The sequence below is a fragment of the Pan troglodytes genome, chromosome 19, assembly GCF_028858775.2.
Source record: "Pan troglodytes isolate AG18354 chromosome 19, NHGRI_mPanTro3-v2.0_pri, whole genome shotgun sequence".
NCBI classification, from domain to species: Eukaryota; Metazoa; Chordata; class Mammalia; order Primates; family Hominidae; genus Pan; species Pan troglodytes.
This window is the reverse complement of record NC_072417.2, coordinates 87,661,023-87,677,410: the sequence shown is the minus strand read 5'-3', so window position 1 is coordinate 87,677,410 and position 16,388 is coordinate 87,661,023. Positions and strand designations below refer to the sequence as shown.

Sequence of the window (16,388 nt, the reverse complement as noted above, 5' to 3'; positions counted from 1 at the left end):
GCTCTGTCACCCAGGCTCGAGTGCAGTGGCACAATCTTGGCTCACTGCAACCTCTGCCTCCCAGGTTCAAGTGATTCTCCTGCCTCAGCCTCCTGAGTAGTTGGGGTTACAGGGACCCGCCACCATGCCCGACTAACTTTTTTGTATTTTTAGTAGAGACGGGGTTTTGTCATGTTGGTCAGGCTGTTCTCAAACTCCTGACCTCAAGTGATCCAGCTACCTCGGCCTCCGAAAGTGCTGGGATTATAGGCGTAAGCCACCTTGCCCAGTCCATTTTTATTTTTAAGATATGTATTTTGAAACACTGGCATCACAGGAAATTTTTTCTTTGTTTTTCATTTTTCAAATTTTGCAATTAAATATATTAATAATAATGGCTCTCTTGGCTGGGTGTGGTGGCTCACGCCTATAATCCCAGCACTTTGGGAGACTGAGGCAGGTGGATCACTTGAGGTCTGGAGTTCATGACCAGCCTGGCCAATACCATCTCTACTAAAAAAAAAAAAAAATTAACAGGGCTTCATGGCACACATCTGTAATCCTAGCTACTCAGGAGGCTGAAGTAGGAAGATCACTTGAACCTGGGAGGCAGAGGTTGCAGTGAGGAGGCAGAGGAGGCAGAGTGCATGCCACTGCAGTCCAGGGTGACAGAGAGAGACTCGTCTCAATAAACAAATAAATAAATAAAATAATGACTCTCATTATTCACTAATAGCCACCAATACAAACTTATTGTTTTTTCAGCACAATGCTCAGATCACAAACATGACCCCTGTCTACTTCTTCCCCTGCCTCTATCACAGCCACTTACCCCTGAGGACTTGCCCACCCAACCACCTTCGGACTGTCTGATCTGCCTTCCAGGCCACACTTCCTGCTGCCCGTGACCCTCGCAGATGCTGTCCTGGGGACGCAACCACCCCTCGACAGTGAATGCCACTGTGGTGCTGCCCACTCCTTTGCCATCTGGCCCAAAGCATAAGATGACTCTTCCCTGGTTACTCGAGGCACATCCAAAACCAGGAGTGGTGTGAGGCCATCAGAAGGCAGAGGTGCCCCAGGGAATAGCTCAAAACTACCCCACAGAGCCAGGCTCAGACCTTGCAGGGGTTTTTATCTGACAGCAAGAATGGCTATATAAAATAAAAATACAGGGGTCCTTGTACAAACATTATTAAGACTTTAAAGATGGCGAATGCAAAGTGTTATACCAAATGCAGGGCCCTTCTAAGTGCAGGGCGTTATGTGACTTTGTAGGTGGCATACTCATAAAGCTGGCCTTGTTTGGTGCTTTTCTGCCTCACTTCTCATCTGTGTTCATGTAGCCCTGGGCTGACACGCCCTACCCAGCAATGGAAAAATTCAGGCGTCTCCATAGCAGCTAACCATGGTCCTTAAGAGAGGCGGAAGAGCTTCCCCTCATTCCTGTCTGAGCTCCGTCAGCTTCCTGAATCCTCATTCCCTGCTCCAATCAACCTCTTCCCTGGCTGGTCCACAGTTGGATCATCTATTTCCTTCAGAGAAAATGCTACTCCCACCCATAGAGGGAGGTCTGGCTCTGCAGCCCCAATAAGCGTATCACTTCATAGGGTGACAGCAGTTTATTTCCCAAGTCCAGTCATTAATAATCCAAATCCAGTTATTTAGTCTTAAATGACACTATGTGTGAGGCACCAAGAGGCCAGTTCAGGTGGGACTGTGACAAGTTCTCTTCATTTCTTTTCAGGCACTTCTCATTAAAGATTTAAAAATGCTGGGACTCAGCCTTGCCCGGGATTACCATGGGACATCTGTTGTTTTTGCATGGCTAGCCTCCAGTTGACACCATCCCATTTGCCCTGGAAACCATTGTCTTCCACTCTTTTTTTTTAAGATGGAGTTTCGCTCTTATTGCCCAGGCTGGAGTGCAATGGTGCGATCTCGGCTCACCGCAACCTCCACCTCCCGGGTTCAAGTGATTCTCCTGCCTCAGCTTCCTGAGTAGCTGGGATTACAGGCATGCACCACCACAACCGGCTAATTTTGTATTTTTAGTAGAGAAGGGGTTTCCCCATGTTGGTCAGGCTAGTCTTGAACTCCCGACCTCGGGTGATCCACCCGCCTTGACCTCCCAAAGTGCTGGGATTACAAGCATGATCCACCACGCCCAGCCCATTTTCTTCCGCTCTTGATCTACAGGGCTTGGGTGGGATTGACTCCACCTTCGGGGTGGACATGTGACCCGAGCTTAAGCCATCCATCATGTTCTACCCTCTGGCTATAGTATTGGTTCAGGGGTGGGCATGTGGCTATTTCAGTCTCCAGTGAGTATTGGGTCTAGGACTTTGGTTGGAATTGGGAGCTGTGAGGATGTGATCCTGGGGCTGCTGTCAATAATGGGGCCCCACGGGGAGAAGCCTGCCTGTGAATGGAGCCAAGCCAGAGAGAAAAATGAGAGAGAGAGAGAGACAGAGAGTGAGGCTGAAGTCACTGAGAGTCCCTGGGTCCAGCTGAGCTCGATGTCAGCTGCACTCCCTAGGCTTCTCTGGTACAGGAACCAATGAATTCTCTTTTCGGCTTAAGCCAATTTGAGTTGGGTTCTGTCACTGGAAATCGAGAGTCCTGATCACAAGATTTCCCCTTTTGCAGTCAAGAATAATGCCTGTTCTCTTTACACACAGTGCTGGGAAATTCAACCGAAATGATTTATATGCAAGTTTTCTGCAAGTTGGAAAGTGCTGTTGGAATGGAATGACCTAGGATGTACAGCTGGCTAACAGCAGAGACAGGGATAAAGCTTGGTTCTTTGGTACTCAAAGCCCAGTTCTCTTTCTCTGCTAATGAGCTGCCTCCTACTCTAAGAAAACCAGTGAGCATGGCAGAAGGTGGTCAGGACAGGTGGTGGACAGGGCAGGTAGTGAACAGGATGAGGGTGAAGAGGGAAGGCAGTAGACAAGACAGGTGGTGGACAGAACAAGTGATGGATGGGGCAGGTGGTGGATGGAACCAGTGGTGAACAGGACAGGTGGTAGACAGCACAGGTGGTGGTCAGGACAGGTGATGGTCAGGGCCTATGCTATGCTGGTTCTCACGTGTCCGCTGTCTGGAGGAGACCTGGTTTCAGGGAAAGGAGAGTGAGGGTCCTGGAGGACATGCCTGCAGAGCTCACCTGGCGTGCCCCTCTGTCTTTCCCAAGCCTCTCTTTGTGTGCCACACTGTCATCCCAAGGGCTGGGATCCTGGTGTTTTGGGTTTGGTTGAGTGTTTTTCAGCCCATGTCTTTGGAGATGGTCATGGAAGGGATCCAGCTTAGTTTCTATGTGTTGGACTCTGCCACGATTGGACAGGGGTCTTTGCACTGGGCACTTCTCAGAAGTGCAACAGGAGTCTCTTCCTTTCTTGGACATGGGCTGGAAGGGATCCCTGTGTTGAGGGGCTCAGAGCCCTCTGACCTTCAGAGGTGGGGCCCCATCCTGGGACTTTGGGCTTTATAACCCCTCAGATCAGTCAATCAGCCAGGAGCCAGAAGTTGGCAGCCTTGAGAGCTGCAAGCATTTGACCTGGTCCCCAAGGGCTCAGCTTCCCACTATATGGGACTAGAGGTCTTTGACCTTCATGGGCACCAAGGTCCACGTGGCACACTGAGCTGCAGTCAGATGTGGCCTGAGCCATCTCTGCCTGTGCCATCCCTCTGATCCACCCAGCCTGCTGGACGCAGCTCCTTGGGGAATGAAGAGTGGGTTTTGTTCCTGGGGACTGGCATGTGGTGCCCAGTAAATGTTTGCTGAATTGATTCTCAGGATTCTCAGGCAGAAATATCAGATTTCAAGGGGAGCATGTGGACAGGGGTGGTGGTGGGATATAAGGAAATGTCCCCAATCACCTTTCTACTCTTCCATGTTTCTTGCCCCTGAAACCCAAGTCCCTAAGGCTCTGACACAGGCCTTGAGTGAGATGGAGGAAGAAGTATGAAATGACAACTCTGGCGATGATGAACGGAACATCCCTTCCCTTTCCCTCCCCATAACCAGGTCAAGTCCAGGGAATTCTCAAGCTCAAAGGCAAGGAGTTCTTAAAGGATTGCAGGAAATACAGACCTGGAGAGAATAGAATGACTGCCCGGCCCAAGGCAGTTAAATATATACAGCTGAGGGAGGCAGAGGTGGGGCAAAGGGTAGGGGAGAGGACCTAAGGGTAGAAGGGGCCGGTGGGGTCGTAGATTGAGGCTGTCCCTATAGTGTAGCCAGCTACCAACTCATGTCAGCCTGATAGCATTAAACATTTGAATCCTCCAAGTTCCATTTTTTCCCCTGGATTTCATGCTTAGTGAACAATCTCCTGATTATAATGTGGCTTGGCATCTAGGGCAATACATGTCTTGTGAGTCTGATTAACATCAGCCTGACTGGAGAGATGGAGCCACTCTTGAGTGAGTGAGCAAAACCAGCTCTACAGAGCTGAAGGCCACACAATGGTCAATGCCCTAAAGTAGTGACCATCTGTGACCCTCTTGGTGAAGCCCCTTGTCCTCTCCTGACTCTATCCCTCTGCCTGTCTACCTTGCTTGGATTTGACTATAGTCAAATTTCTTAATGTCTCCGTGCCTCAGTTTACTCATCTGTAAAATGAGATTAAAATAGGGTTGTTGTAGGATTAAGTGAGTTAAGAGATGCTAAGTGCTTAGAATATTACATGGCATGCAAGTGCTACCTAAGAGTCTGCTGTAATGATTCAGGCTTCCACAATGCTGGCTATGACCTTGAGCAAGTCAGTTTTTTCTTTCTTTCTTTCTTTCTTTTTTTTTTTTTTTTTGAGACAGAGCCTTGCTGTGTCACCCAGGCTGGAGTGCAGTGTCGCAATCTCAGCTCACTGCAACCTCCGCCTCCTGGGTTCAAGCAATTCTCCTGCCTCAGCCTCCTGAGTAGCTGGGATTACAGGTGCCCGCCACCACGCGGAGCTAATTTTTGTGTTTTTAGTAGAGACAGGGTTTCACCATGTTGGCCAGGCTGGTCTCAAACTACTGACCTCATAATCTGCCCATCTCAGCCTCTCAAAGTGCTGGGATTACAGGCATGAACCACCACGCCCAGCCATCTGGCCTTTGTTTCCCTGTCCTATTAATATGGACATTAATTATTTTAACAGTAACATCTTCTGGAAAAAGCATATGTTAAGTATAAAATGTCTTGGCATATATTAAAGTGTTTCGTAAACTGTAAAGTACTGCAGAAATAAACCATATGCTTATTTGGATAATGTATTGGGAACAATTATTAGTCTTACTGGGTCCCTTTGGATTATAGTGCAGAGATGATTTTTAATATTTCTTACCTGATAACCAAATGAAACCTGAGGTGGGACCCAGAGAAGGAGGAAGGATCTGGGTAAAGGCATGGGGGAGGCGAGGAGGGAGACTCCAGGGGCTGAAAGGGGGTGTCTGCCTCATCTGGACTGTGTACCAGACTTTATTCCCTTCCAAAGCTTACACTGCTTCTCACTGTGAGCTTGGGGAAGGTGTTACCAGTTCCTGACTCTCCCCTAGGGGTACTGCTCTAATAAATGACAGTTCCGATTTTTAATAAACAGAGTTGCTGGGAGAGGGTAAGAATGCAAAATTCAAACAGGCGAGGGAGGAAGAGGAGGAGGAGGAGAAATGTTTACTTTGCCTTTTTTTTTTTTTTTTTTGAGACAGAGTCTTGCTTTGTTGCCCAGGCTGGAGTGCAGTGGTGCGATCTCGGCTCACTGCAACCTCAGCCTTCCGGGTTCAAGTGATTCTCCTGCCTCAGCCTCCCAAGTAGCTGGGGTTACAGGCGCCTGCCACCACGCCCAGCTAATTTTTGTATTTTTACTAGAGACAGAGTTTCCTCATGCTGGCCAGGCTGATCTTGAACTCCTGACCTCAGGTGATCTGCCTGCCTTGGACTCCCAAAGTGCTGGGATTACAGGACTAAGCCACTGCGCCCAGCCTGCTTTGCTTTTAAAAGGCTCATAACAAAAGCTAAGGGGAGACAGAGAACAAAAACGGATGATCACTGGCCCTGCCCACAGCTCATGAGAGGAAGGGTGCGTATGTGTGCATGTGCAGGCGTGTGTGTGTGTGTGTGTGTGTGTGTGTGCGTGTGTGTCTGTGTGTGTGGTGGCCAGGGGCAGAAGGCTAGCAAGTAAGAGAAAATTTGAACTTAAGCACAGCTTGGTTTAAGATACCTAAAAGCATGTGCATTTGCAAAAGCACAAATGATTAAATAGCATCCTCATGTTGATGGGTAGAAACTGTCTGCTAATAAGCAAATGAGAAGGTGCTAATAAGCAAATGAAAAGGCGCTGATAAGCAAATGAGAAGGGAGGGAGCTGACTTAGAAATCAAGGTCAGGAACCATGTGCTGGGGGAATTCTTGAGCCCTGCACGTCTCAAGTTATTTTCACTGCACCACTCAAGGCCTTGCTCCCTTTAGGAGCAGGGTGAGGCCTGGTGTCATCAGTTAGGGGTTAATATTTTCCAGATCTGTTTGCTTGGAGTTGTGTCTCTTGGCCCCAGAAAACCTCCTCTGGTTAAGAGATGGGAGGATGTCCAGGGCCACTCCCAGCTGGGAACTGCATTGCCTGAGTGAGTTAACAAGGAGCTGTGATCTCCATTCGCACTTGCAGTCTCTACAGACTGTTTCTCTTGCCTGAGAAGAGGAGGAAGGAAGCAAGAAGGGTATTGGGATAAATTTAGAGCCACTTCAAATGCCCACTTCAACAATTCTCCAGCCTGGTGCTCACCTCTGGCTGTTTACTTCCACCCAGTAAGGCGGAGTTTCCTGCCCTGAAACTGAAGGACGTCCCTCCCTAGAACAGCTTATAAGAGGAAACATTAGGGCAGCAACACAAGTGAGTCTCAGACATTTTCTCACAAAAGGCCCCAGGGACCACAAATTAAAGGAAAGGATGCTTAGGAGAGGAAAGCCTGGAGAGTTTGGAAAACGACTTTGAGGCGCTGGACCGAGTCACCATCATTTCCTGCTGAGGTTATCCTAAGAGAACTAGCAGGCACCACCACTCCCCACACCAGCTGCCTGCTCTGGGATCTGGGCAGAACCGACCTATTAGCCAAAGGAGTCCCAGATGGCACCAGATTGCCAGTGATGTAATATACACTTCATTTGTTTATCTGTAAGCCTTCAGAGCAAGCAAGAGAGGAAAACAAGCCAGTGGAAATATTATACAGGGAGCAGCTAGCTTTTCTTGGCTTTCTTGTTTGTTCCTGAGCTGACAATAGAAATCTTTGAGAATTGGAACTAGTGCACTGTGAAAACAAAAATCTCTTCACTTACAGGGCATGGATTTTTCTGCGAATTTGGATTCTTTTGAGGACAAATTTGCATACCATTATCATTGTTTCATCGAAAAAAAAATAAAAGAAGCACCTGTGGGATAGAGAATGAGAGAGGAACACAGAATGGCGAGTATGGTCTTTTGCTGTTTTATTTGTCTTTCTCTTGTACAATTTTCTGGCAGGGAAGGACAACACTGTTGTATCCAGACCTTTCCCTAGGATTAATAGGTGACAGTCCCATGGGGAGGGAGCTAGCTGATGTGTGGAACTCTGTCTCTCCTGGATGTTAACTTTATTTTTTATTTTTTAATTTTAATTTTTTTTGTGGGGGGACAGAGTCTCACTCTGTCGCCCAGGCTGGAGTGCAATGGTGTGATCTCAGCTCACTGCAACTTCTGCTTCCTGGGTTCAAGCGATTCTCCTGCCTCTGCCTCCTGAGTAGTTGGGATTTCAGGCATGCACCACCACGGCTGACTAATTTTTGTATTTTTAGTAGGGACGAGTTTCACCATGTTGGCCAAGCTGGTCTCGAATTCCTGACCTCATGATCCACCTGCCTCAGCCTCCCAAAGTGCTGGGATTACAGGTGTGAGCCACCGTGCCAAGCCTGGATGTTAACTTTAATCAGAAGCCATAAGTGAGAGAGGACATTTCAAATTGAGTCAGACAGGACCTTTTCTTCCTGGGTCATTCCCTTGCAGCTACCCGTATCTTTCTTAGGACACTTCTGGAATTATATAAAAGTATAGCCATTTGTGTGCATGCCTTCTAGGCCACAGGCTTAGTGAAGATGGGAATCATTTGCATCTATATTCTCGACAATGACCAGCTTAGTTCTTTATGCTTTGGAAATGTCCAATGCATGTTTGCTGAATGAATCGATGAGGCATACGGACTTTTGAGGGACACAGAAATTACAAGATGGGTAGTAGAAGAAGGAAGTGAAGAATAAGTGCAGGAGATGGGGGAGAGTGGCAGATATTACCTGCTTGCCTTTTCCTTTCACCCAGAAGAGGTGTTAGAGCAGTCGGAGGAAATGGACATACTTTGGAAGACAGAGACCTGGTAATCCCTTTTCACCCAAGAAGAACCAAGCCCGGATGAATGGATGAGCAGCTCACGTTTTTCTGCCCCCCACCCCCAGTCTTTCTGAGACTGACTTTGTCCTAGGAATTGTTCGTCCCTCTGGAAGCTAGTCTGGTATGTGGATGTTCCTTAGAGCCCTGGTGATGGGGAATTAGGAAGTAAGTGCTTGAACTGAAGCCCTTTTGTCCTAATTCACTGGTATCTGGGGCAAAAGCTTGCCCTCTCTGTGAAAATGAAATGAAAATCTTTTCATTTTCTGGGAGCTCAAGGTCAGACCCTGGCACAGTAGGGACCCAATCCGTGGGCTGTTCCTGAACCCCTACCCCGTACCATTGCCCTGGATGGCTCTTGAAGCTGGTGGCAAGAGAGAACTGAGAGTTCTCTAAGGAAAAGAGCAGTCAGGTTGCTCCTTTGTTTTAAATTATTTAGCTGCACCAAATTTTCAGATTTGTGGCAACAACAACTATATTTAAAAACTCCAGGCACATGATGGATGAGCTCAACGTTTTCAGTCAGTTCCCAGCTTCCAGCCCACCTTACGGGAATTTTCTAAGAGTTACTTGGGCTTGCCTGGGTCAGCCTCCAACTATTGGGACCAGCTAAAGTGCAAGAGCTACACAATGCCTATCATGATATTTGGCGTATATTTTTCAAATAAATGAATTTCATCAAGTCCCATATGTCACCTCCAAGAGAAAAAAGATATTCAACTTAGGAAGTCAGAGCTGGGATGTTTGCATAGAAGTCATGCTTTTTGTATAGATGGGTTGTGTGAGTTTATTTCCATGGACTTCTGCCTGTGAAATATGTAGTGTGTGTGTTTCTGAGGTTCTCTGTGTATGAAGCTGCTGCTCTTCTCACAAAGCTCATCATTTTAGGTGAGACCGAATGTGACACCCATTGAAGTCGCTTTGGAGCCCAAGATGCATGCCCTAATACAACCACTTTTTTTTTTTTTTCAGATGGAGTCTCACTCTGTCACCAGGCTGAAGTGCAGTGGTGTGATCTTGGTTCACTGCAACCTCTGCCTCCCAGGTTAAAGCGATTCTCCTGCCTCAGCCTCCTGAGTAGCTGGGACTATAGGTGCATGCCACCACCCCCGGCTAATTTTTGTATTTTTAGTAGAAATGGGGTTTCACCATGTTGGCCAGGATGGTCTCGATCTCCTGACCTCATGATTCGTCCTCCTTGGCCTCCCAAAGTGCTGGGAGCCACTGCGCCCAGCCAATACAACCACTTTTATTGAATGCTTCCTATATTCCAGAGATTTTATATATATGCGTTACATTATATTTGCTAACATCCTTGCTCAAAAATAATAAGGCAGGTATTATCATTCCTATTTTATAGCTAAGAAAATTAAGACTCACAGATGTTGCTCAAAGTCACATCAAGGTTTGGCTTATTCCAAGCCTGGAGTTTCGTTTCATCATACGACAATATCTCTTCTCTGGCAAGTTTCTAGGACTACCCTACATAACATCTGCTGTGCTGTCAAAACACGAGATGATGCTTCTTCCTCTATAATGACAATCTCTGGGGGAAGGTGTTTGGCAAGTGGAATGTGGGAGGGGGCCTCTTGGGAAGCTGACAAGGTTCTATTTCTTTCTCTTGATAGTGATTGCACAGGTATGTTCACTTTGTGATAATTTACCAAGGTAGACACATAAGATTCAGGATTTTTTGTGTTTGTCATATTTCTTTTTGTTTTTTTGAGATGGAGTCTTGCTCTGTTGCTGAAGCTGGAGTGCAGTGGCGTGATCTTGGCTCACTGCAGTCTCCACCTCCTCGGTTCAAGTGATTCTCCTGTCTCAGCCTCCCTAGTAGCTGAGATTATAGGAGTGTGTTACCATGCCTAGCTGATTTTTGTATTTTTAGTAGAGACAAAGTTTCGCCACGTTGGCCAGGCTGGTCTTGAACTCCTGACCTCAAGAGATCTGCCCGCCTCAGCTTCCCAAAGTGGTGTTTGTTATGTGTCAATAACAAGTCTATTTAAAAAATCATTTCTCCACGCTGGGCATGGTGGCTCATACGTATAATGCCAGCACTTTGGGAGGCCGAGCGGGTGGATCTCTTGAGGCCAGGAGTTCAAGACCAGCCTGGCCAACATGGTGAAACTCTGTCTCTACAAAACAACAACCGCCAAAAAATTAGCCAGGCATGGTGGCACATGCCTGCAGTTCCAGTTACTGGGGAGGCTGAGGTGGGAGAATCACTTGAGCCTGGGAGGCAGAGGTTGCAGTGAGCTGAGATCACACCACTGCATTCCAGCCTGGGCGACAGACAGAGACCCCACTTCAAAAAAAGAATTTATCCTAGCAATTAATGTTGGAGGGGAGCCCTGCTTCTCATGGACAATAGACACTAATTAATCAATGGGAACTCCTTGGACTCTACTACATAGTAATTTTTAATATAATACAAATAAGTTGATGCCCTACCCCTTTACAAAAAGAGTTTTAAGTGGATCACAATAAGACATCATGCACAATCATAAAGTAGTATTAGGAGGAGGTTGTCAGCACTATATAAGAAGGAAAACTTTCCTTACATACATATGTCACTCTGCTGGGCACCACAGAAGGTTTAAGGCTGGCTCCTGCTCTCAGGGTGCTCACACAGCCAAGCTGATGACATTGAGCCTTTACTAGTAGTAAATAGATACTTGCCTTTAAATATGTTGGAACTTGTTGGAATGGGTTCCCACTCTCAATTTGATGATCAATAAACTCAAAGGAAGTAAAAGTCTTCATGGACTACATCCTACATCTCGTGTGTGGGTAATTGAAATGGAAAATACCACATCTGATCAATATGTTGAACAATCTGAGCTCCCAATCTTAAAGCTTTCAAAATGAGTATTTATACCTTTATAGGATGTTATAAACTTGGAGAGACCCACATATCTAGTTGCCAGGAAAATTTTGTAATTGATTGTAATTATGTTCCTCTGCTTGCATAAACTTTTTTTTTCTTTTTTTTTTTTTTTGAGACAAGGTCTTGCTTTGTTGCCCAGGCTAGAGTGGAGTGCAGTGGTGTGATTTCAGTTCACTGCAGTCTCTGCCTCCCAGGCTCAAGCAATTCTCCTGCCTCAGCCTCCTGAGTAGCTGGGATCACAGGCGCACACCACCATGCCCAGCGAATTTTTGTATTTTTAGTAGAGACAGATTTTACCATGTTGGCCAGGCTGGTCTTGAACCCTTGATCTCAAGCGATCCACCGCCTCGGCCTCCCAAAGTGCTGAGATTACAGGTGTGAGCCACCATGCCTGGCCTTGCATGCAGTTTTTACTGGGCTAAATTTACAACATCAAATAGCACAGAACTTCTTCTAGTTTACTTCAAACTGTGATGGCTTTAAAATTTCTAGACTGGGGTAGTTGTTATACATTTTTTTCTCCTTCTCTATATCCTAGGAATTCAGAGACCTGGAGGGAGAAGACACATGGACTGTCAGATCTAGAGACCTGCTTCCTTCAATAGCTGATTTTCTTTCATTTGTGTCAGAAACAGGCAGCATGGCACAGAGCCATGCACCTAAAACTTTATTGTGCATATTTATTCCTAGAGATCTTGTTAAAATGCAGATTCAGATTCAGCCAATCTAGAGTCAGGGCTTTCTATTGTAATAAGTTCCAAGGTAATGCCAATGCTGCTGGTCCATGGACTGCACACTTTGATGAGAAGTTTAGTAAGGATATAGAGGAAAGAATACTACATGTGTAATAGTAATTTCTGGCTTTTAGTATCAGCTCTGCCATTTACCAGCTTGCTTTCTTGGACAAGTCATTTTTCCTCTCTGGATTTTAGTTTCCTTAAATATAAGCTGTGTGATAGAGGAGGAGGTTGGGTTAGGTTATTTCAAAGCTTGCATTCATAGACTCTTCAAAGTGATGTTTTGATTAAAAAACTCCACCTATAGGATCACGTACAGCTTTTCAAAGGACTAGCAGGTGAACTGGCATTATCAAAGCAGAAAATATAAGGGCTGGAGCAGGAAGGCATGGCAAAGTCAGAGAAAGGGAAGGTGAGCCATAATAACTTCTTATGGCAAATATAATGCTTTGATTATTTCAGAGTGATGGATTTTGAATTAAAACTGTTATCCTGAGAGAGGCTACTATTTTTCCCAACAACTGTCTTAGGGGGAGACCTGCATTACTGAAAACTGAGTTGCATAAGAAACTTGAGTGAAGGAAGCAATGGATATGTTAGTGCTTTGAAATAAGCAAATGCTTACAGGGGCTGTGAGGGAGTCATGGCTGGAGGGAAGCTTTCTGGAGCCATGAGGGAGTCTGATTTGAAAACAGCAGTTCATCTCTGCTGCAGACCATTTATCTAATTTCAGACAAATTGGCCAGAAATTTAGGTATTTGGCCACTGCTAGCAGACGTAACAGGGAGAAATGCAGTCTCCTACAAGGGTTAGGAGAGCAAGGTGCCAGGGGTCACCCAGGGGCATAAATAGGCAAGGAGAAGGAGGGGGTGAAAAAGGAACACAGATGATGTAAGTGAATGAATGAAGCTTCTGACCATCTGAGCCTCTGGCGGCAGCCCTTCCCCAAGAGCTCACACATCTCTATTTTGAGCAGGAAACAGGATCAGACAGAAAGGGCTCCCCAGACTCACAGATACAAGCTAGTTTCTCATTAAGTCCCAAAGCAAAGTCAGGGGAGTGGAGAAAACTCCTGGTGCTGGCGCCTCTTCCAACGTTAGGTTGAGGAATACAGGAGATGTTTACCTTATGCAGGACGTGGTCGTTGAAGTCAGGGCCAGCTCCTCCCTGGTAGGAATCGGGTCTCTGCGGGTCCATGCCAGGCTTGGAGCTCGCCGCTCCGGCTCTCCCTGCGCTCTGCGTCAGCGCTTCCCGGAGCTCGGTTCGAGCTCCGCTGGGTGTGGCAGCCTCGGGTCTGAGCCCTGCGGGCCGGGCCGCATCCGTTTTCAGCACTGGACAGTTCCCCGCAGCGGCCGCGGCGCGGTACCAGGCGGGCAGGCGGCCACGTTCTTCCAGGACTGAGCGTTTCAGCACCAGGAACAGCGACTCCGCCGTTGTGCGCCCGGGACCAGAGTTCTGAGATCCTGTCCGCTCCAATCCCTGCCTCTTAGGACTCCAGGATGCTGGCAGGGACGCAAGATTTGGGTCCGGCTGGTGATCCCTGCGTATTTCATTCAGCTACCGGACTCCGGAGGCTCAGCACCCGGCTGCGTTCTCAGGGCATTGCGGTCCCGGGAGCTCACCGTTCCTGATCCCGAGCGAACGGGCATCTCCGTCACCACGCAGCTCAGCGCAGCACAGCTCTCCTCACACGTTTGCAGAGGCGAAGTCCTGCGGCGCTGGCGGCGCTTCTGTTTTTGTCCCTGGACAATTCTCTCCAGGATGTATGAGATAAATAGAGCTTCTAAGTCTGAGGTCGACAGTAGATGGGTCTTAAGTGTCCCCAAAGTCCCTGAAATATGCAAAATTCTGTTTACCTGCGTTTTCCTAGGGAGAAGGTCCAGGGCTTTGATCACATTCTCTCCAGCACACATGACCGCAAGAAGTTAAGGACAATGGGCTCAGGAGAGGCAGATGGTGGTTTGGTTAGGAGCACAGGCTCCAGGATTCAAATCTCGATTCTGAAAATTATTAGTCGTGCAAACTCGGGCAAATTAATCTCTCCTAAGTGTCCACAAAATGGAGATAATATTATAATAGTACCTGCCTCATGGTTTTGTTCTGAGTATTTAATGAGTTAATTCATGTAAAAAGCCTAGAACAGTGCCCAGCGTGTACTAAGAACTCAATAAATGTGAGCTACTATGCTCTCCTGGCAGGGGATGAAGAGCTCTGGCTACTTCTCCTATACATCAGGGGAGTCCTGCTGCTGCGACCTTTGATTGGCAAAATTGCATCATCACATGGAATATGAGAGCGTGAGGCTGACCACCATGGGAACTGGAGGCTGAGACTGTGGCCTCTGGGATTATTATCAGATTACTAAGGACAAGTCCTAGTACCAGCCACAGGCCCTTGGAGTCAATATCAACATGGAAGGAAAGAGCCAGGCTTAGGGTTAAAAGAGTGCGTTTTACTGCTGGGTTTCACTCCTTTTTGGCTGAGTTGTGTGAGCCAGATCACTCGTGTTCCCTGGGATTACTTATGTTTTCTCATCTGCAAAATAGGTAGAGTAATCTATGCCCACTTTATTGGGTTTGGGGGAAGAGTGAGACAATGTATATGAAAAGTCTTTATTTTCTTTTAAATTGTAAAGCAAATTTCATTTATAAGGTGTTATTATTGCTGGAATCACTATACTGTAGATACTCAATGAACATTGATTAAATGAACAAAGCTAGGGAACCAATGTGTTTGTTTTATGAGATTCTCACTGGGCTGATTTTTTTTGTTTTTGTTTTTTTTTGTTTGTTTGTTTGTTTTCAGCCTGTGACAAATGCATAACATCCAATGGTTGGGGTTCTTAATGTGAGGTGGATAAATGGATGTTAGGGGAACTTTGCAACATTGATAACATTACACAAAATTTTGCTTCTGTGACTTTTTCTGGGGGAGAGGCAATCTCCAGAAGAAGAAATGAATCCCATAGATTTTATTAAGTTCTCAAAGTTGTCTATACTCAAAAAAAGTACAGAATGGATAGCTTAGACTCGCTCATCTTAACTTTCTCCTGAGCTTCCTCACCAACCCTGACTATTATAGATAAGAAGATTCTAGAGGCTTTGCCTGGAACCTCACATTCCTTGGAAGGGTCACTCCTCAGGGTCTTGTTTGGAGTTCTGAAGCTTCAGAAACATGATTCTGTTTGTTCAGGTTTATAGAGCAAATAGCAGAGGATCTGAACCAATCCAGAATTGATGATGGAAGACTTTCATGAGAAATGATGTTTAAGCTGAGATCTGAAGGAAAAGTGGGCATTAGTCGAAGAGGGTGGTGGTGGTGGAGTGATTCCAGGCAAAGCGATCGATACATGCAGAGGCTTTAAGGTGTGAAGAGCTGAGAAAAGACCAATGTGGCTAGAGTCCTGAGAAAGATGGGAGAAGGGTAATGGGAGACCAATCTAGAGATAGATAAGGACCAGATCATGTGGATCATGTTAAGAGTTTTGAACTTCATTCTAAGGGCAATGTGAAGCCATTGAAGGACTTCAAGCAGGGAAATGGCATGGCTAGATCTGGGTTTTAAAGATACTACTTTGGCTACTGTATAGAGAATGAGTTAAGTCAAGAATGAATGTGCTCTTTTATTGATTTATAAAATCGATTTTTATATTATGGGCATTAATCCTTTATGTCATAAATATTGCATTATTTTCCATAGATTTCTTTTCTTTTCTTTCTTGTTTTTTTGAGACATGGTCTCACTCTGTCACCCAAGCTAGAGTGCAGTGGCTCAATTAAAGCTCACTGCAGTCTCGACCTCCCAGGCTCAAGCAATCCTCCTGCCTGAACCCTCTGACTAGCCGGGACAACATGTGTGTGCCACCATGCCTGGCTAATTTTTGTATCTTTTTTAGAGACGGGTTTTCCATATTGCCCAGGCTTGAACTCCTGGGCTTAAACAATCTGCCTGCCTCAGCCTCCCAAATTGGTGGGATTACAGGCGTGAGCCACTGCACCTGGCTGTGGATTACTTTTCAATGATTAACTTTGTTTATGCTTTTATTATACTGTATTAAAGTTTTTAATCTTTAAGTTTGGGCTGAGCATGAGCAGGCATTAGCTAGGCAGAAGAGATCATCAGAAGGCGTATTGTTTAGTGTGAACCCCAAATATCTGAGACAGCTCTCAGTCAATTTAGGAAGTTTATTTTGCCAAAGTTAGGGACACACACCATGACACAGCCTCAGGAGGTCCTGATAGCATGCTCAAAGTGGTCGGGGGGCAGCTTGGTTTATGTATTTTAGGGAGATATGAGACATCAATCAATATATGTAAGATGTACACTGGTTTGGTCCAGAAAAGCAGGACAACTCCAAGTGGCGGGCCGGGGCCGGGTGGGGGGGGGTGGGGGGCG

General features: G+C 46.3%; 1 protein-coding gene across 2 annotated transcripts in view; it reads right to left on the bottom strand.

Moving 5' to 3' along the window:
• Window positions 1-13,646, bottom strand: part of RAB37 (RAB37, member RAS oncogene family) — a 77,627-nt gene extending 63,981 nt beyond the window's left edge. The window contains exon 1 of one of the 2 annotated variants that reach the window (XM_016932905.4): window positions 13,119-13,646. In XM_016932905.4, coding sequence (XP_016788394.1) covers window positions 13,119-13,190 — 72 coding nt within the window. In that variant the 5' untranslated portion in view covers window positions 13,191-13,646. The remainder of the gene's footprint in view (window positions 1-13,118) is intronic. The other variant, XM_016932903.4, reaches the window with a different exon arrangement.
• Between the last annotated feature and the right edge of the window lie 2,742 nt (window positions 13,647-16,388).